Source organism: Galendromus occidentalis, unplaced genomic scaffold (genome assembly GCF_000255335.2).
Source record: "Galendromus occidentalis unplaced genomic scaffold, Mocc_1.1 scf7180000077116, whole genome shotgun sequence".
In the NCBI taxonomy this organism is placed as follows: domain Eukaryota; kingdom Metazoa; phylum Arthropoda; class Arachnida; order Mesostigmata; family Phytoseiidae; genus Galendromus; species Galendromus occidentalis.
Window position 1 is genome coordinate 129,174 of NW_003805104.1, and position 24,611 is coordinate 153,784.

The 24,611-nt window shown below is 50.7% G+C and overlaps 7 protein-coding genes, 1 long non-coding RNA gene and 1 other non-coding gene across 9 annotated transcripts; 5 read left to right on the forward strand and 4 right to left on the reverse strand.

Annotated features, from left to right (window-relative positions):
- Window positions 1-1,991: 1,991 nt before the first annotated feature.
- LOC108863906 (palmitoyltransferase ZDHHC16) lies at window positions 1,992-3,008 on the reverse strand. The gene has a single exon (XM_018638585.1). It carries the CDS (start codon window positions 3,006-3,008, stop codon window positions 1,992-1,994), a length of 1,017 nt encoding a protein of 338 aa, XP_018494101.1.
- Window positions 3,009-3,707: 699 nt separating this feature from the next.
- On the reverse strand, window positions 3,708-7,820 carry LOC100905569 (reticulocalbin-2). The gene is made up of 6 exons (XM_003740949.1): window positions 7,563-7,820; window positions 5,328-5,475; window positions 5,072-5,201; window positions 4,533-4,716; window positions 4,268-4,421; window positions 3,708-4,162 (listed from the first exon to the last, which is right to left on the reverse strand). Exons 1-6 carry the CDS (start codon window positions 7,738-7,740, stop codon window positions 4,000-4,002), a joined length of 957 nt encoding a protein of 318 aa, XP_003740997.1. The 5' UTR covers window positions 7,741-7,820; the 3' UTR covers window positions 3,708-3,999.
- Window positions 7,821-8,081: 261 nt separating this feature from the next.
- twr (signal peptidase complex catalytic subunit SEC11 homolog C twr) lies at window positions 8,082-9,331 on the forward strand. The gene is made up of 3 exons (XM_018638594.1): window positions 8,082-8,327; window positions 8,736-8,980; window positions 9,062-9,331. The coding sequence occupies exons 1-3, from the start codon at window positions 8,156-8,158 to the stop codon at window positions 9,191-9,193; spliced, it is 549 nt and encodes a 182-aa protein (XP_018494110.1). The 5' UTR covers window positions 8,082-8,155; the 3' UTR covers window positions 9,194-9,331.
- Window positions 9,332-9,632: 301 nt separating this feature from the next.
- Window positions 9,633-12,547, reverse strand: LOC100905715 (omega-amidase NIT2). Its single transcript, XM_003740950.1, has 6 exons — window positions 12,373-12,547; window positions 12,192-12,268; window positions 11,650-11,732; window positions 10,349-10,547; window positions 10,060-10,219; window positions 9,633-9,912 (listed from the first exon to the last, which is right to left on the reverse strand). The coding sequence occupies exons 1-6, from the start codon at window positions 12,463-12,465 to the stop codon at window positions 9,679-9,681; spliced, it is 846 nt and encodes a 281-aa protein (XP_003740998.1). The 5' UTR covers window positions 12,466-12,547; the 3' UTR covers window positions 9,633-9,678.
- Window positions 10,935-11,511, forward strand: LOC100906297 (cuticle protein 10.9). Its single transcript, XM_003740953.2, has one exon. The coding sequence runs from the start codon at window positions 10,969-10,971 to the stop codon at window positions 11,476-11,478; it is 510 nt and encodes a 169-aa protein (XP_003741001.1). The 5' UTR covers window positions 10,935-10,968; the 3' UTR covers window positions 11,479-11,511.
- A 1,452-nt stretch (window positions 12,548-13,999) lies between the features above and the next one.
- LOC100906007 (signal peptidase complex catalytic subunit SEC11C) lies at window positions 14,000-15,054 on the forward strand. The gene is made up of 3 exons (XM_018638595.1): window positions 14,000-14,156; window positions 14,386-14,630; window positions 14,721-15,054. Exons 1-3 carry the CDS (start codon window positions 14,000-14,002, stop codon window positions 14,847-14,849), a joined length of 531 nt encoding a protein of 176 aa, XP_018494111.1. The 3' UTR covers window positions 14,850-15,054.
- Window positions 15,055-16,004: 950 nt separating this feature from the next.
- On the forward strand, window positions 16,005-18,254 carry LOC100906154 (cysteine-rich and transmembrane domain-containing protein 1). Its single transcript, XR_001951159.1, has 3 exons — window positions 16,005-16,027; window positions 17,593-17,753; window positions 18,002-18,254. It is a non-coding gene; the product is annotated as a cysteine-rich and transmembrane domain-containing protein 1 (long non-coding RNA).
- Window positions 18,255-18,343: 89 nt separating this feature from the next.
- Window positions 18,344-21,980, reverse strand: LOC100897623 (uncharacterized). The gene is made up of 11 exons (XR_003777087.1): window positions 21,891-21,980; window positions 21,059-21,234; window positions 20,619-20,904; window positions 20,270-20,453; window positions 19,998-20,149; window positions 19,734-19,894; window positions 19,499-19,619; window positions 19,165-19,402; window positions 18,952-19,097; window positions 18,527-18,785; window positions 18,344-18,408 (listed from the first exon to the last, which is right to left on the reverse strand). It is a non-coding gene; the product is annotated as an uncharacterized LOC100897623 (transcript).
- Window positions 21,981-22,431: 451 nt separating this feature from the next.
- On the forward strand, window positions 22,432-24,599 carry LOC100897769 (UTP3 small subunit processome component Sas10). Its single transcript, XM_029110792.1, has 4 exons — window positions 22,432-22,503; window positions 22,615-22,855; window positions 23,152-23,851; window positions 24,338-24,599. Exons 2-4 carry the CDS (start codon window positions 22,702-22,704, stop codon window positions 24,597-24,599), a joined length of 1,116 nt encoding a protein of 371 aa, XP_028966625.1. The 5' UTR covers window positions 22,432-22,503; window positions 22,615-22,701.
- The last annotated feature ends 12 nt before the right edge of the window (window positions 24,600-24,611 follow it).

Here is a 24,611-nt window from a genome sequence, read left to right on the forward strand (position 1 = left end):
TACATGAGTTATGCAGAAGAAGCCCATTGTAGGGGGACAGTTCATCTCGCGCAAAGGATATCGTCGAATATCGATGGGAGTTATCATGAAGGCATTGCGAAGAAGTTGGGAATCCGGCCAGTCAAACCGAGGGAGCGCTAAAGGACAACTCGATGCCGAAACTTTGATGTCGGACAAGTCGATGCCGAGAACGCTCGATAGCGGGACAGCTCGACGCAGGGCAGCTCGATGCCAGACATCTTGATACCGGGGCAGCTCGACACAAGACGAGTCGGTGCTGGGGCAACTCGCCGCTGGCCGGCTACCTCTGAGGAAGTTCTGTGACCCGACTGAAGGTATGAGCTTCTGACCCAAGGGTTGTGGGATATTCTAGACGGGGACGGGAATTCAGAGAGAGCACGGTGAGCTCCCTCATTGAACGATCTCAATGCCGAGAAGCTCCCGTGCGGGAGCTATGTAGAAAATGGCCTCAACTCCGCACCAGATCATGTTTCTGATGTTATATCCCCCTCAAATTCAGAATTCCGTCTTCACAGTCTCGGCGCTGTTCAGAAACTTTTCAGAGCATGCTCCGTTTTCGACATATAGCGTTTAAGCGTCCACCATTCGAAAGTTCGCGACGAATCCTTCCAGGAAGTCGAGGGCTGTATCGTTGCCATACTAGAGTGGCAATATTGATGCCGAGCTTCATCAATTTTTCGTCCAATTGGGCGCATTTCTCTCTCTTCGAGAACTCTGACTTCGGAAGGCACGTAGAGCATCCCAGTTGTAAGGAAGCAGATGTGTCGACCCCCGTAGTCACTTTTTGTGTGCACGTGAGCTTCGTGACTCCAGGACGTTCATTTCGAGCCGTCTGTCGAATTTTCGACTCGATTGCTTACTTAGTGTCTGTATCGCTCACTGGACTCCCCAGTAGGGAGGGGAACTCGGATGAAGATTCGCTGTGGTACGGAAACGCGTGCCAAGCAGAGGAATCGGAAATACAGGCAGAGAGATAGGCAGCCTTTGTGGAGATACAGGTTGCTCAGGCATTCCAGGCATCTTAGGAAACATAGCAAGGAAGACATTCCGCCTCAGCTTCCAGGCTCTACATCATATTGACGGCTGCGACTGCGACCGTCATTTCACCTGCAGAAATCGATCGCGAATTTCGGGAGTCAGATTAGCGGTCATTTTCGTGCAGTTCTCGCGCACCGAAAATGGCCACTAGGTAGCATCATCATTATCACAAGTATCTAGGAAAGGACAAATACCGACCACGCCCCCCCTCCCAGGGCACCTAGCGAATCTGATATTGAAACTTAATACTCAGTCCTGCTTTCAACAGATCGAGGATACATCGCGTGATTTTAACTGAGCAGGCGGAGCGTTTACCTCTCCTCCCCTTCCGCCCGATGCTTAACCTATCGCGGGACCAACGGCATTCGAGGTTCTTCTGCAGCCTGACCTGGCTTACTGCTGGAGGTCTAGGGTCAGGGATATCCGACGATGGGCCCAGATAATACAGAATGAAGCTGTCTTAGTTGATTTGGTTACCAACCCTTTAGGGCGCTAACTCGATCACCGGCAGACCAGTTGCTCATTGGGTCGCAAACATTCAGGGCTACTTGCCGATCCTCCGATTCATGCATCGGAGAAAAACGAGACTACTAGTTGTTCCAGGATGAATCATTCCCTCGATGGAGCCGACTCTTTGCGAATACGATTACCTGATCTGAACTTACGGGCGTATACTACTCTCCAGCTGCTTGCGAGCCTTTCACCTCCCGATTGAAGGAAGTGCTCTCCCATAGCCGGGACTAAACGTGATTCCTGAGACGGATATGTACAACGGAGTTACCCGGAGTCCCGGGCGGGTCGACGGAGCACACTCGAGAGTAATTCCTCCAGCATCGTTGGAGTTGTTTATTCAAACGATTCGCATATCGACATTTTTTGTACATTCATGAAAATAAATCTCTCCAAGCGAAATTTTCCTCTTCGCGGTCGTATTAGACGATCTTCCCAGTTTTCGCAGCCCTACCGAAAATTTTGTGCGCCATTCTCGCTAGCCAAGAGTCGGGAGAAAGATGGAAGGGAACGAGTATCCACCATAAGCTTTTCTGATCATCGTGGAGCAGCACCTCCGAAAGGTTTTTGAGAACTCCCCTGTCGTACGGGTTTCTGTACCGCATATTGAGCTTTGAGAATCTTTTCCTCTCGTAGGAGTTCTGTTTATTCTCAACGCAAGTCTCGTTGGCCACGATCAGGGAAGTGTGCCAGCAGAAGACCCCGAAAACACAGAGCCCGATGCTCAGGACCATGGAGAATGTGTACCATACGATTCTGCCGTAGGCTTCCGATACGACCCATTTCCCGAGATACGTCTTCGGGACGGATGCGAAGTACTTTTCATCGCGACTGACGAATAAAAATTCGAAGAAGACAGGAAGACCGAATATCGCGATGAATATACAGCCGAGCAGGGTGAAGAAGCTAAACAGGTAGAAATGACGATGGGTGTTCAATCCCACGCAGTTGTTGAGCCAGGGACAATGATGATCCATCCGCAGGACGCATCGTTTGCACACCGAGCAGTGATGAGTCCGCGGGGGTTTTGGGAACACACAGCGTTTACACACATCGGCGTTCGTTGGATCCGAAACCGTGGGATGTCCTGGATCGGTAACCACTCCTTTGTAGAAGTGTGTCCACACGCACACTTGGAGATAGTGCCCGATCACGAAGGCAAGAGCCAAGGTCTTATGAAGCTCTTTCCGCAGGTACCATTCGATTCCGAGCACGTAGGAAATGAGGATCACTGACGACAGGAGGACGACGACCAAGGCGACGAGGTAGGGACCGAGAGATGCAGTCAAATTGTCAAGAGGAAATATCACAGGATTTAGAAGGGTGTCCACAATATAGTTCGAGTCGACTTGCACATTATAGACCAGACTGATTATTGTGTATCTCACCAAACGATACCAAGCCCGAGGGCTCCGACCGGCGAAAAGAGACTCCACCATGGGAGCGTTCGAAAGTTTCGGAACCTGATCGTCATAGACTTCTCTCAGGCAAGACTCCTGAGGGAGAGGACGAGGGCCGAGGGAAAGGGTATTCGGAAGAGAGCACCCCATCGGAGCAGACGTAGTCAGCCTGCCGACCGGGGAATTCAGACTTGGGAAAATTCTATACCCGCAATTCACACATGCTCGCAGATTGACTCTCTCCACGGTGGCGAAGGAATCCAGCGCATGGCGGTGAATTATTGACTTAGTCCGCGGCCCGCGACTCAGTTTCGGAAAAACGGACTCCTGAAGCAAGAATCTTGTCTCCCTCTCGATTCCGAGCGCTGCTGACAGCCCCGGCGATTCACGCGTCACGATGACACTGATCGAGAGCTTCTCGGTGTCTGACGCGATTCAGAGGAGACACGAGTCGTATCCGTGATTTTTGATCATTGAGCCGAATCAGATTCTTGATCTCGAGCCAAATCTGATTTTTGCGACGCACCCCGGTCCTCGAGAGTCGAATCAAGTCCAGTTAGGATCAGATCGCTGAGAGGTACTGTGGCGAACGTCACTCCAGGCGGTATCAACCGATCGAGCTCTCGTCGAATCCGAACAGCAGGACTCATACAATGGAGCATATGAAGAGAAATGGAACGCTGCCATTCAGACGTAAAATAATTCATTCTAGATATGATCTCGATTCAGAAACAGAAGTTTCGGTCATACCACAACTCTTTTTATTGTATCCAGAGACGAGATGCACCGATAATCCCGCTCAATCCTATTGAATTTGCTCGGCATGCTTCGAGACTCGACCTGAGTCTCGAAAACATTCATTGTTGCGTGATGCGGATGAATTCGTGATGATGGGCATCGACGGATGTGATAAAGCTCGACTTGCGTAACGGGAGCAAGACCTCCCCTCCTTTCAGGCAGGTACTGAGCCTGAACATATCTTCGAGTTTTGGGCGAATGACGCGGACCCTCTTGCAACCATCTCTATCGATTAGAGTTCGTCCTTATATTTGAGAAGATGTTCTCCGTAATCTGTCGCCTCTGAGTTGACGAAGGTATCGTGATGCTTGACCACCTCATCTATCGACAACCTTCCGTCGTGATTGTCATCCGCCCTTTCCATCAGATGCTCCACTTCTGAGTCCGCGATTTGACTGAAACAAAGCTCATGTGAGCAAGCCGGATATTGATCTTACAAGCTATACTCGCGCAGCTTGCGGGAGAAAACTGAAAATTTCGGATGATCTCATCAAGCTTACTTATTATCCGGAATCACCCAATGGAAGAACTCGTCATAGTCCAGATAGGAATCTTTGTTCTTATCCAACTCATGCCTGAAGCGCTCCCGCTCGTCGAGCAAATTCTCCTTGGACAGTTTCTCATCCGCGAGGAATTCCTCCATCGAAAGTTTGCCTGAGGAAAACAGTCTAATATATCGGAGTCCCGTTCTCAAGCACAGACATCATTTCACGAAACCTTGGGCAATCATTTCTCTGCGAAGGGTCCTCAGGAGTCGATCCTCACCGTCTTTATCGGCATCTTTCCTCTTGAGAGCCTGGAGAACGATCACCTTTTGCATTTCGGGATATTCGTGTGGCTGCGAAAGTCTCGCATACTCCTCCTTGTTGAGGAATCCGTCTTTGTCCTTGTCCGCGAGATCAAAGAGTTCACGCTCTTCATCAACTAGAGACTGGTGATCGAGTTTCTCCTGGAAAAATACACTGCAGTGAACTCAAGGCAGAAATTTCCAGCTTTTGAATTCCAGGACAGTCCCTGGAGCCCTGCGAGCGAAATCCAGATTTTTGGAATCAGTTCCAGATGCCGCCTGCGCGGCAGAAACTCTACGAGGGAGCGTCGTAAACTTATTCCCGGAGTGATCGACCTCAGAACAGCTCGCGGGTGGGCATAGACGGGTGGTCATGGTATCATAGATGATGATTGAATGCTCTCAATGAAACTAGCTCACGAGGTCCCAGGGAGAAATTCGTCCACGAAAGATTCTTGCTCGGACAGACTCAAACAAGATTCGAGAATGAAGGCGATGGAGAAGGGCTAAAACTTGCCTCTGTCGTCTTGAATTGCCGGGTCCCGTCTCCGAAGGATTCGGAGGAGTGTTCATCCCAGGAAACGAGTCGGTTGCCGTCACGATCTGTATCTTCGAAACGCTCTGAAGCTTCTTCTAACGTCAAGGACCTATAATGAGCATACGCCGATTTAAAATTAGTGATCGATGGGAAAAACTTGAACCGACGGCTGCACTCCTGGAACACCGACTCCCCGCTGGGCATGCGCCTGGCCCTTCGCGGAAGAGGAACTTACGCGAATGAATTGAGAATCCACTTCTGTAACTCGTTTCTATCAACGCTGCCGTCATGGTTCGTGTCCATGAGATTCGCTATGACTCTAAGTCTCTTTTTAGCTTCTTCCGGTGACATGTCTGCGAACTCCTCGACCTCTTTCCTACTGCCTGGAATTCACGAGATTTCGAAATTCAGTGGAAGTCGATCCAGCCGCCGCCTCATAGGATCTGGAAATCGTGTCCTTCGCAGCGACCACGCCGCGGCCCGCCTCTCGAAAAAGCACGGCCGCTCCTCTTCATAAAGTATGTCAAGACTTCGCAATTTCCACGCAACGACCTTCTGATGGGGGGTCATGGTGGACGGGAAGAAGCGGAAGCGCTCCTCGGCCCCCCTTTAAACATTCGCCCCCCCTCCGCCTGTCTGGCATGAATCGACGGCCATCTCTCCGATTCCGGGTCTGTTCCACCTGACCCTGTCGCATCCAACGCAAGCGGCGGTCTTCCGCCAAGGATCTACGGATCTGGATGCGATGTAAACATCCATCTGTCGCATAATGCCCCACCAGCCGTTCCCTGAGCCAGACTCTCAGCGTCCGGCCACCGAGCCTACAACCAACCTGGATTCTCTTGAGCTTGACTGCAGGAGTTGAGTACGGTCACAAAGAACAAGCAGCAAACGAAACCGATAATTCCGACGACACGCGTCATGTTCGGGTATCTATCACTAATGCTTCGCTAGAATAAGCGAGACTTGACTCGAACCGCAAGACGCGAGAAGGTGAAAGTGGAGAAACCCAAAATAAAAAAAACATATCACAGAACAAGAAAAGATAAAAAAACTGGCGCAAAAATCGTCTCCGACCCGCAGTCGACTTGTTGTCCACCGAAGCGACAATCCAAAAGCAATTCGTGAAGCCAACGTCCCCGAAAACCTATGGACGCCACTGCTACCGGACGAGTTTTTCAAAGCAACGAGTCGAACTTTCCCTCAATTTCAGCAATCGATCTCCTCTATCTTGAGCAGGAACAGACCCGACGACCGTGGACCTCTAGGAGCGGCAAACTGAGTTCACTGGACGCATTGGGCGATGGGAGACGAAGAAATTCGAACATCCACACAGGTTAGTCTCGCAGATCTTCAGTAGAGACCATCGGGAGGGACTAGGAGCGTGGCTCAACGTCTAGCCTCGATTCGGAGGCGACAGTTACCTCCGAGTGAATGACGGACGCTAGCCCAACAAAAGATTTTGAGCTCCCTTTGATTCCACGGGCTACGACTTTTCTCAAAAGCAACTACACCGCAGAGCAATGAACTCCCCGTTTCGCCCAATCGAAGTTGGCGGGCGCCGGAACACCGCGCGCGAACGATGGAGCTTCCCGTGAAACCGAGTTTCATCAAGACTTCGCGTATACTCTCAGAAAATGGATCCCTGGGCTCGGTGTCTTCCCTTCCCAAATGATAAGCTCGCTATCCAGGAATCAGCTCGTCCAGCAGGAGCTGTGCGGACTCGTCTGCCACCAGACCCCAGCTTGAATGTCATTCCAGAAGCTCGAGAGTGTAGCAGGGAAAGTTGATGCGATCCCATTCCAGAAGCGAGAAGTATGTTCCAGATGAGCCGAAGACCGTAACAATGCACTGCGATCGGATGCTTAGTGCCGTAGAAGCCGTGAAGCATCTGGACGGTTTCCGAAATGGAGTGAAACCGGGGACCATGAGCACTTTTGGAACGCGTGCTCTGTAGAGGCCAGATGAGCAACTCCTCCAATCAGGGATCGACGGAGATCAGCGGACATTCGTGTCGGAGTGGCTCAGTGCCTGCGATCGGTCTTTGTTTATATCGAGTGAAATGAGACGAGAACCTGAGGCGCCTCGGTATTCTTGACCCATCTGATGCTCAGATGAAGATAGGGAATTTCTGGAGACGCGAATCCTACGCTCTGAGCTCAGATCTGACCGGGGAAATCCTCAATCTGCTCGACGCGTGAGGAAGTATTCGACAATCCTGACCAAAGCCTCAGCCGCGTCCCGTTCTTTTTAGCCAATTTTTAGTCTGTCTTCTGGCCTAGCTCGCAAGAGAGAGGGAGCCGCGTCGCCGCACGAACTTCACCGTTAGGGAACACTCGGCGATCCGGAAACTTGCTTCAAGACAATGCGCGTCAGAACACGGCGCGGACGAAGAATTCGTATGAGTAGCGAGTCAGTCGTCGTCCTCGTCAATCAGCGTCCTCGCCTCTCGAGAAGACTATTCACCTACCAAGGATCGAAGAGTGTTCGAAATAGGTGTGATCTTCATCTTCTTGGCTGGGCGATACCGCACCGTGGTTGGAGCTCTCCTTATGGAGATCGTCGTCACTCGCGACACAAAACGAGTTCACAATCAAGACGAAGATCAGCAAAGCCACTTTAAAGGGGGTCCGTGAAAACGATGACATCGTTGCCGGTGCGACTCCAGCGCAGCGTCTCGTTCGTCACACCGCTCCTCTCGGACCAGCCGCCCAGCTGAGTGAGAGCCGAGCGGGGCGACTCGAGAATTTCGAACTTGGCGCCAAAACAGATGCAGACGGCGGCTCCGTGGATGATTTTCTTCCTCCGGGGATCAAATGGATGAAAGGAATCTCAGCATATCGACGGATCTCGTGGTTCCCGGGCTCCAGAGCGGCAACGGGAAATCGTGAAAATGAAGATGTTGGAAGCGGGTTTTTCACGAAACTCGACGCGCCGCTGGCTCCTCCGAGCTCGTCTGTCAAGAGAGAGGGTTCAGACGAACATTTGACGTGTATTAGGAATCGCCGGCGGTTCTCGGAGCTGAAGAAAACTTCACGCCGAGTTACCCTCAATCGAGCAAATATGTCTCTCTTGTCGATGATAGGCGTCTCGGACGAGATCCGACGGATGTCCTTCCGACAAATCGCCTTCCAGGTGCTGAACTTTCTCATGATCGTCGCTTCAGCTCTGATGATTTGGAAGGGTTTGATGGTTCTCACAGGCAGCGGATCTCCCATCGTCGTCGTTCTCTCAGGTGGGTTCAAGGGAAGATGTGTCAACAGAAACTACCGAGATGATGGCGTGACCCATCGGTGCCTTGCACCGAGTGGAAGATCGGGAGAGGCCCGAAGCAGAAGAATTCCGAGCAGTCCAGATGTTGCTCGCGGGATGAGTTCAGCCTAGAGGCTATGCGGGACGTGTTCGATTGCGTTTTTGAGTCCGCGAAGTTCCGAACATGCTGAAGTCTTCAGAACCTGTAATGATTCGAATATCCTGGAATCCTCGATTTTTTCTTCGTCGTTTCGTGGAACGCCGAATAAAATCTCGAAATGTGTCGCCGATAGTTTCCACAGTCTCCGATCGAGACGTATGTTGCATTTTATTCTGGGGATCACGCTTCGTCGCTCGACTCGTCTAAAATCCTCCTTCTTGCGAATTCCAGGTTCGATGGAACCAGCCTTCCAACGGGGAGACCTGTTGTTCCTGACCAACTACGAGAAGGATCCGGTCAATATTGGTGATATCGTAGTGTTCAAAATCGACGGGAGGGACATTCCCATAGTACACAGAGTCATAAAATTCCATCAGAAAGAAGACGGCACAATGAAGATTCTCACGAAAGGCGACAACAACTCTGTCAACGACCGAGGTCTCTACGCTCCCGGACAGTTCTGGTTGGATCGAAAGGTTCGTCATCTGCTCGGATTCCATGCTGATGTCGACATCAGGCATTGGAACTCGTACTGAAATGACTTCACTTTATTTCAGGATATTGTTGGGCGAGCCCGTGGTTTCGTTCCATACGTCGGGTGGTTGACGATCTGTATGAACGATTTCCCTCGTTTGAAGTATTTCGTTCTCGGAACGCTTGGATTGTTTGTTGTACTTCGGCGTGAATGAGACATTGTTGGAGCGAGTGGAGGATTGACGTCTAGGAACAAACACATCTTCACATGCTGTACGTTAGGTATCTACAGATATTTTTTGACAAATTGAGCCTGGATGAATAAATACAATCCGTGTATATTTATGTGGAAAACGACTGCTCGCATTTTGGGGTGAGGGTCAGACTTCTTCGAGCTCCGAGTTTCTATGGGACCGGGGGAACGTTTCAGGCATCCCGGCATCTCTAGAGATTCTGTCCTCAACATGTGATAGCTCGGGAGGATATCGATAGAACCGCAGATCGTTGCCGGTCACAATCGTCGAATTCCAATCGAGTTCCTTTGTTTCTGTCCGAACCTCACAGTTCATTCTGACCGGCCCGATGTCTCGAGGACTCATGAGCCCAGGATCGCAGATTGGAAAGGAGAGTGCTTCCAGAAATACAAATTTATTGTTTTCAACCATGCGGTCGGTCCTCCATCGATATGTCTGTACATGGACTATGGCGTCTTTTTATCCTCGACCGCGTAGAGGTCCGCTCTGATTTGAGCTCCAATGGGTATTTGTTCGCGAGCGGCTTGGACTTCGTCGAGATCGATATCCGCGTACACGATCGATTCGTTTTCGTCTGTGGACGAGACCACAGTGCCTCTCGGACTCGCTACCATAGTGTGTCCGAATGCTACGTACGAAGCAGACGTATCTCTGGCTGGGGAAACGGACGCCACGTAGAGCTGGAAGGAAAGAATGAGTTAGCAAATGGTCTCCAAGTCGGCGCAGTGGAGTCGGAGGAGACGGAGTCCGTGGGGGATTGAGAGAATCCAATTTTTAGAATCGGAAAGGGGTCTCTCCGTTTTGAGGAAGCTCTAAATTTGACTCACCTGGTTGTCAACTGCGCGACCTCTACATAGAAGCTCCCAGTTCAGAGGTCCGGTGACCATGTTGAAAGCTCCAGGATAGAGAAGCAATTTGCATCCTCTTTGGCGATAAATCTGAGCCATGGGTGCGAATCTTATGTCATAGCATATTCCAAGACCGACTCTAGAACGAACGAGACATACTCTCGAGTCAGCTCTGATCGCCAGCGGTCCCTCTCCGGAATTTCTGAGTTGGCGAATGGAATCTTCCGCTTGCTGCTTAAACGGCCAAAAAGATGTCGAGGGAGCTCACCTGCAGTATGGAGTATCGAATGTAGTGAGATGATCGCCGGCAGTGAAAGAATCGCTTTCCTTGAAGGTAATCTTCCCGGGGATGTCGATATCGAATAAATGGACTTTGCGATGGGTGGCAACCAGTTTTCCCTCTGGATCGTACACCAGACACGTATTGTACAAACGATCCGCCGCGTCTTTTTCGGACATGCTGCCACCTGAGAATGAGGAAAGAAACGAAACGTCGTCGGGAATGCTCCGTATTTCAAATGCCGAGCTAATCGTGAGGGAAAAACCGAAGCTCCACGTCGCCTCATGATTTCGGCGCCCAGCTGACGATGACCGTGTGGCCAAGAGCTTCGATGGGTCGAGCGACGCGCAGGACTAGCCTTTCAAAGTGGACGGCAACCGATCTTCGGGTTCGGCGAAAAGACGTCCGTCCTCCGCAAGGCGTTTTTCTGCCCAACAGAGCAGCTCAAGGCCACGGACCCATCCCTCGAAATGATAGCTTTTGTGAAACGAAATCTTCATTGATTTCTGACTTCAATAGAGCGGCGTGGGAGCTCAATGTATAAAAGTGAACTCGATCGCAGATCGAAGCACAGTTCAATTGGTGTTCAACAGTACCGTCAGCGGAAGATGAATGCTCAAGTGATCGCCGTGCTCTCCCTGATCGCCGTGGCTTCGTGCACTCACGAACATCACATTGGCCACACTCACGACGACCATCACAAAAAGCATCATCATCCTACTGTTCTCGAGCGACTCGAAGAAGCCGGAGTGCCGACCCCGTACCACTTCCAGTATGCTGTCGACGCGGGCGACGGTTCTCACTCGAGGGAGGAATCTTCCGACGCTGCTGGACGCGTGACTGGATCTTACGTGATTCGTTTGGCCGATGGACGCTCTCGTACCGTATCTTACACTGCCGATGAGCACGGCTATCACGCGAAAATTACGACGAACGAAATGGGAACCGAATCTCAGAGTCCGGCCGACGTCCAACTGGAGTCCTCAGCCCCGACTGCCAAAGAGGCTTCATTGGCCTACAAAACTGTCGAGCACCGTCACCTCGACCATCATCGCAACCTGGGCCACCATGAACACATCAAACCCGTGCCGTCTCGACTCATCCTCGGCAAGTATTGATCTGCTCGAAGTGTCCGGGAGTTCAAGTTTCTTTCTCAATAAAAGGTCTTTAGCAATGCCTAGTCGACGTTTTCTTCATCGCCAATCGGGTCGATTGCCCCTTGTTCGCATTATTTTAATCCTGATTGCCCTGGCGGGACGCGCTCACACATGACGATGGCGGATACTCACCGACCAAGAAGACTTTATTCTCTTCAGCTGCCTGCTTGAGCATTTGTGACGTTTCTCCGTCGGGAACAAGCTCCGCATTGGGTCTGGAAATTAAATCTTTCCTAATTCGAGGGAGGAGGCCTCCCTTGGCGAGAGGTGGATCGAAAAAAAGTGCAAAAATTGCCAAAGACCGCTGTTTCCGAGTTCCACCGAGAACTCCTCAACTCTTCCTCCCCAGCGGTCGTCAGAGGGCTCTTCGATCATTGAAGTCGAGGTATCGTGGCCTCCAATTTCTCACGGCCAGAAGTCACCGCAATCTTGTAGTCCCCGTGATGTCGCCTCCCCTGCATTTCACGCAGCTCCATGAGCGCAGAAGTCTCGAGACTTTGGAGGTCTTCTTCACGGGATCCGAGGTTCACGACGAACACCCTAGGCACTACCCTACTCTATCGTCGCGGTATAAATCCTGCTAATAATCCATCGACTTCGGCTTTTCGCTGCTCCTACTTTTGCGTAGGGGTCCGAAGACTCAGTTCTCCTGCTGAGCTGCCGAGAGTACTCACCGGAAAAACTGAGGTCCGTAAGGAATTGCAAAGCACTCCGAGAGGCAAACCATCTGAGCGCCGCCTTCTTTCACAGCCTGGAGTGGATATCACAGATTCTAAGATGGGAGTGATCAGTCAGTGACACAAGCACATACATATACATATCCAGAACGAATTCCAGTAAGGGGAGATATCTCACTTTGTCTATCATTAAGCGCGCATGTGCTAACGATGCCTGCTTGTCGCCCCGTAAACAGAGTTGGAGGCAGGCTAGTCTGAACTTCGACATCATGAATTAAAGGGAATGTGCTCGATTAGCGACAAAGAAAAGGATCCGAACGTGTCGAGCTGCTTCTGTCGCGATTCGCGATGTCAGCTGGGAGCCGTCGCAGTAATCACATGTTGCCCTCCGTACAGCTGGCTGCCAACTGACAAGAAACGTCGTACGGATGGTGAATCGATGTCTGGGATCACCGCCGTCTAAACGCGGGAAAGGATCCCGGGTCCCGATCAGGTATCAGGTCTCCTCTCCGTGTTATACGAACAAATCAATACGATGAGAGCTCTTGGCTCCACGGTCTGATGAATCACGACCCGGATCCGGCTCGAGAGCATTCGCTTGGCTTCCGATCCTCAGACGAGGATAAACACCTATAGGTGTCGCTAAACGCTCACCTAGCTGTCTTACATGGAAAAGTCGTATTCCGAAGAGTCAGAGTCTCCCAAAACAGGGGTCTATGGAGAGCTGGTTTACACTATGGGGATTGACAGCACATCGAATTGATGTAGCTGGCATACCTAGCTGGCATTGGCTGAGTGGATCAAGAACTTAGGATCATCCTTCGAGCAGGCCCGTGGCCAGGCCATTTTTGTCCATGGAGGCCTGATCACGAACATTAAGGCTGACCTCAATTTTTCGAGTGAAGTACGACAATCATCGTTCCAAGGCCACACATCCACTATCGTGCCGTATGAGGGTATCAAAATGTTCGAAACATCTACAAATATGGGCCAAGTCCCCTGTCACTCGGTGCGAACGTATTGAAAGTCCGATCCGGGTTTCCTGAGAGCTCATCAGTCAGGTTCCCCTCTACAGGGCGGTTACCCAATCCAGAGTTCCGCCTTTCGCTCATTCAATCGTACCCAACATTGGGTATGATTCGAGGCGACGTAAGACGTAAGGCGCTGAAACTTCCTTCACACGGAGCCTGGACACCGGTAATACCAGTGCGATTCTGAAGTGGAGAATGAGCTCCTGGAATAACTTTTTCATCGGTAGCAGGTCTCCGAGACAGACGTTCGGACCCTCCAAATCTTTCTCCACGGAAAACTTCTTCCGACCTGAAGTGTGTTCGCGGGAGCTTGAGGGTCGATGTCGGATCGAGAAAACTCTTCTGGTAGATCAGTCGAATAGCTGCTATAGCTCTCAATATGATTCCCGACCGACGGCAGCATATTTCCAGGTATAATCCCAGGCGTCCCGCTTCAGGTCTCGAATAACTTTGAACTCCTGGTAATTGGGGAATTCCCGGACAAGCGGGCCGTCCGCCATCTCGATTCTAATACTAGAAGCTCAGGCATCGCCAATCGGAAGGAAGACTCAGAATTATTCGTATAATGCAAACGAATGGACCTTACGCACGCGACGGGGGAATATCTAACCCAGTGGACGTTTTGTCGAGAATCTACGCGCAGCTGACCCCCCGAATTCGTTTGTTTAGATTGAGAGCAGAGACGAACAACTCCAGTGTGTCAGAAATCGCTCGCGGATTCCGAAGCGGGAAGAAATCTGCGGCCTCAGACGAGGAAAAATATCCTTCCAGTTAATGATGTGGACCTCGAACGACTTAAAAGGGCTTAGCCCCAGACAGATCGCATACCGGGTCCTGAACTTCTCTGTGGTGATCGCTTCAGCCTTGATGGCCTGGGAAGCTTACAGGATCCTCACTAACTGCGAGAGTCCGATCGTCGTTGTTCTATCAGGTGGGTCCGCTAGTGGGGAGGCCAAGAAAAATGAGTTCGAATAACTAAGAATGCATGCAATAAGATTCGACGGCGATTCCGGGAATTCCCCCCCACCGCTCTTAGCTTGCTCGTATCTCCTCTATTCCTTCTCATTCGGCCCCGCGCTGCATGTCCCGTTCGAGATTTCGCTCGCGAGAGCTCATCTCGTCGGAGTTGCTCCAGAAAGTAATGCCGCAGCGAATTTCAGGCTCCATGGAACCAGCTTTCCAGCGGGGAGATCTGCTGCTCCTAACGAACCACGAGGAAGATCCGGTGAACGCTGGAGATATCGTAGTGTTCAAAATTGCCGGGAGAGTCGTTCCCATCGTACACAGAGTGATGAAAATACACCAGAACGGCAATGGGACACTGAAGATTTTAACCAAGGGCGACAACAACTCCGTCAACGATCGAAGTCTCTACAGTCCTGGGACGGCCTGGCTCGACCGGAAGGTTCGTTCTCTGCTCGGACTCCAAGCAGATATCGGTATAGGGCCCTGATATTCGTCCATGAAAGCGGATTTGAGCTTCTTTCGATTTCAGAACATCGTTGGACGTGTTCGTGGTTTCGTTCCGTACGTAGGATGGTTGTCGTTGGGTCTGCAAGAATCCCCCCGCCTGAAGTATTCAATCCTTGGAATACTGGGTTTGACTGCTCTAATTCGGCCTTGACGGAGAATTTTCGGAGCGAGGATGGAGTCACCGCTCAAAACTTCGGCATATCTTATTAGTTGAATATCGAGACCTATTTTCAAGGAAGAATTTGGAATTATATGTCCCCGTGTATAGTTATGGGAGCTGCGAAATATTGCATCTGGTGAGAATACTTGAAATAAACGAGTAAAGTTCGGGCTCGAGCCCCATGTGATCGCAAGGAGTTGATTATTTCCACCGATACCTCTCGCGGTCCGAATAGCATCTCAGAGAGCTCGTGACTGCTGTGAAGAACAGTCCCCCTCCACCTCAGTCAGAAGGAAGAATTCATCCCGGTCGAAGGAGCCAGGCCTCTTTTTCCGGAGCAAAAGCTTGGTTTCGTGGTATTATTGCGCGCGAGAAGCAGCAAAATCCGAGGAAATCTATTGAGATGACAGATGAGACTCAGTCAGGCATGACTCAGCGTGCCGCGGAGTCTCTACTCCAACTGCCACGATCATGAAGTGCTCCTTGTTGTAAACGAATTATGTTGCAATATGGCCTGGAAGGGGAGGACAGGGAATATGATTTATGAATCGACTCCTGTACAAACGGTTTCGTATGGCGACCCGCTCTGGAGCTACCGACGTCTCTCGCTCGCGGATCTCGGCCCTGTTGAGATAATCGAGATTATCCGCCTGTGACGATTTATTGTCACGTCTATTGTACACCAAAGGACGAATATCCAATCTTATCCCAGATCCTCGATCTAGTTCACCCTAAGAATGAGTCAAACGCTATTTCGAAGTATCACTATTCTACTTTGCAAACGCGTGAGTCATTGATCAAGTAATCGCGCCGTCAGACTTATTTCGTCATCTTCTGTCCATCCCTCTTTCCACGCGCGGACGGACGGCCGAACGAATCCTCCTTGCACAAACAGCCTGCCGTGTAGTCAAAGCTCATTCGGTGATCTGAAGTAGCAATGCATTCGGTTGATTCTGAACATTTTTAAGTAAGCCCCGTGGTGCTTCGTTCGCGGCGCTTCTTTTCCACCCGTTCGAGGTGGGATTTGATGGGAGGAAAAAGCTTTGGATCCATTGGAATTTCTTGTTGGTGACGCACTGAATTGCTCTTTCTCTCTCGCCAGCAGTCACAATCGCCTACACCAGTAACGAAGCATCCAGCAGTTGACGGTCTACTATTGCAGAACAAAGGTGAGTTTGCCTCTCATCGAGAGACTTTCGCCAGCTCGCTGAAATTCCACGGTCTATGAATGGAGAGCTCGAATCGCAGATTCTCTGCACGACCCCGTGTTCGAACGTTCAGTCGTGGAGCACCTGTTGCATCATATACGGATAGAAGAACAGGGATCGTGATTCAGTTCCTTGGTTTTGCGTCTACAGCGAGCTGGCTGCTGCGATTTGACTTAGCTCCGCGGAATATCCTCCGAAAAGCGACCGCCAGATTCACGGCTGGAAAGTCGCACGAGCTCCGCGTTCGAATGGGAACGTAGACCGACGGCATTCTGAAGTTTCGGGTCGCTCGAGTGATTCAGTTGCTTGGCTGCCACGGAACGATTCACGCAACTGGCGATGTGTTCACGTGTAACTCACTGAAATATCAACGAATCCCGCGTTCACGGAACACTCATCGACGGATGGTCGATGACCTCGAAGCCGAGCTGTGGGTTTCGTTGCCTTAGATGGCGCAGAAGTCGTCGGGTATATGGTCATAGCGTTCGAAAATTCTAAAACCTCGTCTCGCGCAGAGTCGGTCTTCGCTGGAATGAAGGAAAGCGATCCACTGCCGCGGATCAGTTTCACGCAGTGTTCCTTCGGGTTCTAGGCATGCAGACTCTCGGGACCGCGAATAGCCCTCGCCGCTTCCTTTCCCTCACTCGGCGTTCGTCTAACCTATATTGTCAAAGAGCTCGTGTTCGGAACAACCATGAGTTACGGACCGCCGCACCCTGTAAGGCCTAGAGCGTATACCTATCCAGCAGGCTCAGGAGGAGCGATTCTCCGCGTCGAACTGTGCGTTGACTTACGCTTTGCGCATAAACAATGGCCCTCCACTTTGATCGTATCGTTAGCATCAGCGTAGCGAGCACGGCTCTCATGCGACTGCGCCAGACGTCTGTTCTTGGATGCTTCGTGTGTGACTAACTCAGCTCCTTGTCAAGCGGAGGAGTTACCGCGGACAACATTGTCTCTCGAATGTATTCTCCGATTCCCGTCATAGCCCAAAAGAGTCTAGTCGGGTGTGGATTTCCTTAATGCATTTTCACGGTGGTTCCCATGGCTACAGACCCGCCGATGATCAGAGTCAGGCTACGGATCGGGAACACTATATATTTTTGTATACTCAATATAGATTCATTTTTATCATGCATTTTATTTTTTTATCCGTCCTCAATGTCTCCCCACCATCGGTGGCGAGCATCCGAACGACAGAAAATGAGCAAGCCAGCTTTTCCCCCGAAATATCACATCAAGGATTTGTTCAAGCCCTCCGAACCGGGACTGCCTTCGGGAGTCGCGCTCTCCGGCTTGACGCGCGGCTTCTTGGGATCGGGCAAGCCCTTCCAGCGCTCGACTTATCCTGGGGATTACGACCTTATCTGAGAATGAAGCTGGCGGGCCTAGACTTTACGACCGCGTCACAACCATGGGAGTTGGCTGCGAGAGTTGTTCCTGAAATCATTCCGCGTCCGAGCATCAGGAATATCTGTCGAGTTCATATGCTCGAACTCGCTGAAACCTAGCTCATTCAGTTCCAGATGAGTTATCCACCTCAACAACAACAATACTACCCTCCGTCCCAGCCGGGCTTCAACCCGAACTACGCCGGGGGGCCTCCGCCGCAGCCTGGTTACTATCCGCCAGCTCCACCGCCCGGTGCCTATCAGCCGGGATATGCGCCGCCCCAACCCCAGACAGTGTGAGTCTCAAGTGAAAGTCAGGCACCGGAACCATTTTCCTCCAAAATGGGTATCCGGCGTTTTTCTTGGTTCGAAGTCTTCCTGGTTAGGGGGAACATAACTCCCCCTGAATAATCATTGACTGGCTGCGGATAAATGAATCGTCGCCCGTCATAGGTAGCTGGAAATCCAATCGACGTCTCACGACGAATGGATTCCTCCGGGAGATGAAACAGAGTCCGTTTCTGAGTTCCAAATCCTCTTGCAGAATCGTCCATGAACAGCGGCCTCAGGAAGACACATTCTGGAAAAACTGCTGCCTGTGTACGTTGTGCCTGGCCCTCTGCTGCTGGTGTTGTGATGATTGAATTCGAGTCTGACGCTCGGCTGTATGATCTGGAGCTCTGAGGACGCTGTGTACATGCATACTATTACTTATCTTGACGGTTCGATTAAATGTTTCGATGAATTATACCTATGGGGATCCAGCGAGTCTTATCAACAAGCGTGAGCATGCCCGATCTCAATGGAGTAATCGATTTAATTGAGTCAATCTGCGACGACCGATTGAGGTGGACGAATGTTTCGCCGTATTTACATGGATATCTATTCAATCCGGGACGACCTTATTCAGCTCCTGATTATCCTCGGCGGCTGTGCATTCGTCACGAGGGACTGCGAAAGAACGTAGGGTATATCATGATCAGCTGCGGGAAACAAACACCGACTTTTTCCATCGACAAAATCCCGGTCACATACCGATCTCGGCAGCAATGGACTTCGTGTGTCCTACTCACTTTCAATTGTCTGAATACGAGAGACAACTGGAGTATATTTTCGGGACAGGCGACTTGATGGAGCAAATTGACATAATTCGCCGCGCTATCCATAAACGATAGAAACTCGGGGTTTATCCGGGGTTCGGGCTCCCGTGCATGGACCTGTTCATGCTCCTGAATCATTTCGTAGCTTTGAAACAGTACTCCGTCCTCATTGACCACTTCAGTGATGGGCTGCTGCACGATGAGGATCCGCTCGCCATTCTCTTCGATCTGCGAATCAAGGAGGGCCGTCAGGGGGTCGCGCATTCTGAGAAGACTGGCCGATCTCTCTGCGCACTCCAAATCCATTTTCTCCTGGGAGGCATTTTGAACCGGACAACCTATCATTTCGGGGGATCAGTGAACTAGTTCAATAATAATGTGAGCCCGATTTCACCTGTTGAGTTACTTGGAGCGGGAAACCGGCTTCCGTGATGGCGGTCTCGATAGGTTTTTGAGTCGTATCTGTTTGTTGATCGATGTACGAGTCCAGAATACAAGTCTCTTCTTCAACTTCCTGAGCAACCACATATTCCTCGGATGCTAACTGGAATCGCAGGACACGATGAGACGATTTGCCGGAAAAAGGTGCCCCCCCCCAGAATTATACCCAGCAGAATTCAGGAGTTTTGCTCTGGTCTTACCGGTTGTGAAGCGGCGTCGCGATTCTGGGACAGAACGACGGCGTGGATGTGTTTGCACATTTTTCCTATTTTCGTGGCTCCTCCACAGTTGCATTTGTAGATATGAATGCAGCAATTACATAATTTGCAATACTGCCCGCACGATGTACCGGACTTTTCCTCGATGGGACAGACATCGGCCACTCGAACAACTCGATGGCGAACCTGAATTCAAAGAATTTGATATCGAATCGGGAACTGTTTGAAGCCAGCACAGCATTCGGCAGCGAAAAACAAACGACCGCGAAAGTTCTCACTTACTTTCCCGTCAGGTTTTTTGACACCCCAATTATTCGGTTCCGTCATTTTGATATCGAAGGTGTTCTCCACTGCACTAGTATGTTCGAGCACGATGTCGCTGAACGTCGTCGAAGATCGTTCCCTGGAATGATGTTTGAACATAGAAGGTTTTCGCATCTCGATCGACTATCGCAATTCTCGATTAAGCTCTCGAAGGCTGTTTCCCATTCATGGAATCTCCGCATCTGAAGCTCACTCTGTTGATTTCTGAGGTTTATCACATTTCCCTCTGACTTTCTGTAACATCACTACCGGATCCCTGTTAGCTGCGGAGACGCTTTTGTTCCTTGTGAGTGTATTTCTAATCGTCTTGTAGTCAACGTAACGGAGCGGATCATCCATATCCAGTTCTCCGACCTGGAGCAGATTCCTCAGTAATCAATAATTCGTATCCGATGAAGTCGTTCTCGTGAAGAGTCAATAAATTATGAGAGCGAGGTATGTCGCTCGACCAAATTACCGTTTGGTGTAGCACTTCGAGGATTTCACGGCAGTTCATGCCGAGTTGGGAGTGGTAACAGATAAAATCCCTCTCGCAATCCAACAGAGGTAGGTATTTTCCTTCCATCTCGTGATTATAATGAGTTATCGAGCCTATTATGCTAACTTGACCTGAAAGCGAGCTGATGGTAATCCCTGAGTGACGAGGGCAGGATGAATATCTCACGTATAGATATACCTATCGATCTCAGCTGAGGCCAGGGCCGGAAAATCGCAGGGGATCGAACTCACCGTTGGCATGGTAGCTGACTATAGCGTGGGCCGTGCAGAAAGTTCCGATCTTCGAACTTCCCCTCTTGATATGCTTTCTGGATCGTGGCCCGTACTTCAGCCGAATCGCGCCTTCACGGTTACAGTAGAAGCGCTTGACGTTGTTGACTTTCCCGTGACGCGACACGAATCGCGTTTTATGCAGCTGGAAAATAACTTGTTCGGTGAGACATCACACCGCGACCTATCAGAGGTTTCGAGACTCATCTCATTGGGACTCCTCTCCTCGGAGCGTCCAGCGTTCTCGAGACCGACGGGGTACCGATCCGGGGAAATCCTCCACCCTCTTACCTTCACCAAAAACACTCACCCGTTGGACAATTTGGAAGAAGACTTCGAAGTCGGCTTCCGAATCGAATGTTCCCGTAACTTCCTTTATCTCCCAGTCGTGATCCTTTCCGAGGTGGTGAAGGAGCTCCTCTCGGGTTTTGAGTTTCATTTTGCACGTGCCATTCTCATTGCAGGCATATGTCTTTTTCTGGGGCATGCAGATTACATTCATCTGGTGCTCGGGATGTTTACGCCCTAAATGCTTGAAATACGTCTGCCGATTCGCCAAGTTTGCGTTGCAGTATTCACATGGTTGAGCCCTCGAGCTGGAGAAAAATGTACGTTCCAGCGTGAGAATCAGCCTCACGTCTGCGCCCAGGGACTCATTTAGAGGCTCAAGTCTCTGATTGTGCGCACAATGAATGACTCCGTCCCGGAGAGGTTGGAAATGTGTCTCATTCGCTCAGTCAGACAGTTTACCTTCTTCTCGAGGAGCCTTCGAGGGTGGCCTCGTTAGCGGCAGAGTCGAGTAGGGCTTCTTCCGCTTGGCTCACTTCCTCGTCTTCTTCGGTATTTCCCACTTCCATCGTTTCAACAGCTCCTTCTTCGATCTCCATTATCCCGGAAGTGTCCATTACCACGGCCATTGTGTCCATCTGTAGAGCTCAAGCGCAGGACATGAGGATCGAAAGCTCGATGTGCAATCCCTGGATAGGCTCGACATTCTTCAATTTCGTCTTGTGGTATTTTTCGTTCCTCCCGAAATTCGGGAATTTTCAATTTATCCCAGAAAGCCCCGAAGTCTCAAGCATAATGCCTGCTAGGTATCGCTGTTCGACTGGATCCTGTGATACGTGGGAACGTAGGAATGACTGGCGGAAGTGGGGAACCGAAGGCGGGGAGAAGTTTTTACTAGGACTTCCCATAGGGAAAACTCTAATCACATATCACATCATATACTGCGGCGTCGAGCGCCTCAGGGATTTCAGCCCTAAGAGCAGCAGCGGTACATATCGCATTCAATCCAGCAGTGGCTCAACGAGCCACCCCGATGGAACGGCCCCGAAAAGTTCAAGAATACGCCGGATTCATGCCGCGGAGTGCGTTCCCATCGGGGGCACTCCGGGTTCTCTCGGAGAGAACTCACGTTTCCCGCCAAATACGATCATGACTAAAAAGCACACGAAGCTCGAGCAGAGTCGTGGCTAAATTCACATCACGAACCCCGCAGCTGGACGGATCCACAGGGACGTTGTCTCCGCCCGTCAGGCCCAGTCAGTCGGATCCACAATCGATTGATTGGGTCACTCACCTTCACCTCTCCGCTATGCTTCCGGGGTATCGAAATTATACTTCTGAGACCAGCTCGACTCACTTCTATAACTCTATATTTTCGGAGCAGCGCGGCTGCCAGCGCTTTAGCAGACAAACACACTAATTCGCGGAACAGCGGGAATTTCGAAAATCTTCACGTGCTCCTCCGATCTATGCGCACTGTTCTGTGGTGAATTGTTTGAAAAATTTCAAACGTGTGGGAAACTCGTAGACGTAAGTTTTTCATGATACTGATTTCCCCCCGAGAATAAGGGACTGAAGTGGGGGCGCTAACCGGCATTAACCGTCTGTGAGGAGCTCAGCCTGAATTATTACGGCTCACTTTTCCTGATCTATGATGCTCGCGCTGGTAGCATATGACTTGATTCATCAATCGCACACATGTTGTCGCCTCATTTCTACCAGCATATCATCAGGGCTCCTTCAATCGGATCATTTGACTCGTGCTTGCCTCGTAGGTCATAATGGCACGGAAAAAGGCAGGGAGCCGTGTGAAGAAGGACGCCAAGAAACAAGTCTCCGTGGTGGAGTCTGACGAAGAAGAAATCCAGGGCGGCTACAAGAACGTGCCGCGACAAGATGACGATGAGGTTAGCTACGAAAATGATCGCATGAGGCTGTTCGAAGGCGTCGGAGAGAGGCTTCCCCCAAATTTCAAACTATTCCCTAAATGATCTAACTGGCTCTGCTTTTCCGTGAAGGTCGATGACTTCTACCGCAAAAAGGACAAAATTCTCCTGGCTCGCAGAGAGGAGCGATCGGATTCCGAACCCGAGCAAGTGTACAGGATGACTTCGGATGAAGACGATGAATCCGAAGAAGAAAATGAGCTTCTAAACGAAGATCATGCCAAGGATATGATGGCGCGTTTTGTGAAGAAGAAAGAGATCGATTCCGACATCGAAGATCAGGAAGATGACATTCCCGATGGGAGAGCATGGGGTGCGAATTACAGGGATTATCTATATAATTATCATAATCGCCTAGGAACATTTCCCGGGCCCTCCCGCTGCGGAGGGTTGGGTATCTGAGACCTACTCTCAGATACCGGTCATGTCGAAAGGCTCTTCGGCTCTGATCCCGACTGGGCGGCGAGCGGGGTCTGGGTCGCCTCACAATGTCCTGATCCGTCGGCTTCCACCCAACCTGACCTTTATCTGGCGGAGCGTCGGAGACGGTGCTCTCCGGAGCTTTTGTCAATGGAATATCCTCGAGCATGAGATCGCCGTATGTTTCAGGCCGGAAGCGTCAGGATTTCTACGACAACGACTACGATGTCAAGGACTCGGCTGGATTCGCTATTTCCGAGCAAGATCGGGAAATCGCGAAAATGGAAGAAGAGGAGGCTCTGGCCATCCAGAAACGCCTGGCTGAAGAGGTCGATGAAGACGTTTTCGGGCTCGACGATCTGCAGGAAGCACCGGAGGAGGACGAGGACTCGAAGAAGATCGAGGTCCTGGATCTGAGTAAACTGCCGCGAAAGAAACTCCTGCGTATGGTCGAGGAAGAGTCGCCTGAGCTCCAGGGTCTCATAGAAGACTGCCGTGACAAGCTGCGGGAGCTGGCTCAAGAGCTCACTCCCATAATGGATCTTTTTAAATCCGGGAAGCTACCGCGAGGAAGCTCAGCTGAAGATTATGTCCTGCTGAGACATAATCTCCTGTTGTCGTACGCTACGAACGTCTGCTTCTACCTGAATTTGAAAGCGAAGCGAGTGAATATCAAGAATCATCCGATCATCAAAAGACTGGGACAATTCAAAAAACTGATCACAGAGCTGGACAACGCGAGGGGGAAGCTTCTCCCTCAGATCCAGGTCATTATCGAGAGGACGAAAAATGGAGAGCTCCTCAAAGTACGCGGTGAGGAGGCGGACCCCGAGAGCACGGATGGCGAGGATATCGATGACGAGGATGAGGTTGGAGCGCAGTTGAGCGACGATGGAATAGCCGGTACGTTCAGCTCGTGTTCAAAATGGAATTCGTTCACGACATTTCTAATCCTTATTGATTGGCGTCGACTCATTTTTTTCTCAGATGATACGATGATTCGAAACTCAAAAGCGTCCAAGAGGAGCTTCGATTCTGCGGAACAGGAAATTCTGTCGCTCTACGATGGAATAAAGAGTTCGAAGAAGCAGAAGACGGAGGAACCGTCCGAGGGAGACGAGGACGAGGAAGCCGAAGATGATCCGGCAGCCATCTTCGGAGACACCGACTCGGAGAACGATGAGCCGGTCTTCAAAGAAGGGAGGGACGAAGACGAAGAGAGCTCTGAGGAAGACCTTCCGAAGCCGAAGACCCAAGAGGGGGTCGAGGTAAGGATTTGATTCAACCATCTGTGTCTCATCCAGAATGCACCCACACAGATCGGGAATCTTACACCTAGAATACACATCTCGCGAGTATTGAATTCGCCCTCTCTCCTGCAGAATGATCCCGGAGAGGAACAAGAAGATGGCGATGGTCGTCGTGCAATCAATTATCAGATCGCTAAAAACAAGGGCTTGACACCTAGACGTAAGAAAGAGTACAGAAATCCTCGAGTACGTCACAGGATCAAGTACAGGAAGGCGAACATCCGACGAAAGGGTCAAGTCCGAGCGATGAGAAATGAATCGGGCCATTACGGCGGAGAAACATCCGGTATCAACAAACGAGTGGTCAAGAGCGTGAAACTAAAATAATTATACCCTGTA

Coding starts and splice junctions, on each gene's coding strand:
- LOC100906007 (XM_018638595.1), top strand. CDS start 14,000: ATGATGTGGACCTCGAACGACTTAAAAGGGCTTAGCCCCAGACAGATC. Junction 14,157..14,385: donor GATCGTCGTTGTTCTATCAG/GTGGGTCCGCTA, acceptor AGCGAATTTCAG/GCTCCATGGAACCAGCTTTC. Junction 14,631..14,720: donor CGGCCTGGCTCGACCGGAAG/GTTCGTTCTCTG, acceptor TTTCGATTTCAG/AACATCGTTGGACGTGTTCG.
- LOC100897769 (XM_029110792.1), top strand. CDS start 22,702: ATGACTTCGGATGAAGACGATGAATCCGAAGAAGAAAATGAGCTTCTA. Junction 22,856..23,151: donor TCCCGATGGGAGAGCATGGG/GTGCGAATTACA, acceptor CGTATGTTTCAG/GCCGGAAGCGTCAGGATTTC. Junction 23,852..24,337: donor GTTGGAGCGCAGTTGAGCGA/CGATGGAATAGC, acceptor TTCGCCCTCTCT/CCTGCAGAATGATCCCGGAG.
- LOC108863906 (XM_018638585.1), bottom strand. CDS start 3,008: ATGGTGGAGTCTCTTTTCGCCGGTCGGAGCCCTCGGGCTTGGTATCGT.
- twr (XM_018638594.1), top strand. CDS start 8,156: ATGTCTCTCTTGTCGATGATAGGCGTCTCGGACGAGATCCGACGGATG. Junction 8,328..8,735: donor CATCGTCGTCGTTCTCTCAG/GTGGGTTCAAGG, acceptor TGCGAATTCCAG/GTTCGATGGAACCAGCCTTC. Junction 8,981..9,061: donor AGTTCTGGTTGGATCGAAAG/GTTCGTCATCTG, acceptor ACTTTATTTCAG/GATATTGTTGGGCGAGCCCG.
- LOC100905569 (XM_003740949.1), bottom strand. CDS start 7,740: ATGTCATCGTTTTCACGGACCCCCTTTAAAGTGGCTTTGCTGATCTTC. Junction 4,717..5,071: donor GGCAATTCAAGACGACAGAG/GCAAGTTTTAGC, acceptor GTATTTTTCCAG/GAGAAACTCGATCACCAGTC. Junction 4,422..4,532: donor GAAAGATGCCGATAAAGACG/GTGAGGATCGAC, acceptor TGTTTTCCTCAG/GCAAACTTTCGATGGAGGAA.
- LOC100905715 (XM_003740950.1), bottom strand. CDS start 12,465: ATGATGTCGAAGTTCAGACTAGCCTGCCTCCAACTCTGTTTACGGGGC. Junction 12,269..12,372: donor CGCGCTTAATGATAGACAAA/GTGAGATATCTC, acceptor TATCCACTCCAG/GCTGTGAAAGAAGGCGGCGC. Junction 10,548..11,649: donor GAATAAAGTCTTCTTGGTCG/GTGAGTATCCGC, acceptor CCTCATTCTCAG/GTGGCAGCATGTCCGAAAAA.
- LOC100906297 (XM_003740953.2), top strand. CDS start 10,969: ATGAATGCTCAAGTGATCGCCGTGCTCTCCCTGATCGCCGTGGCTTCG.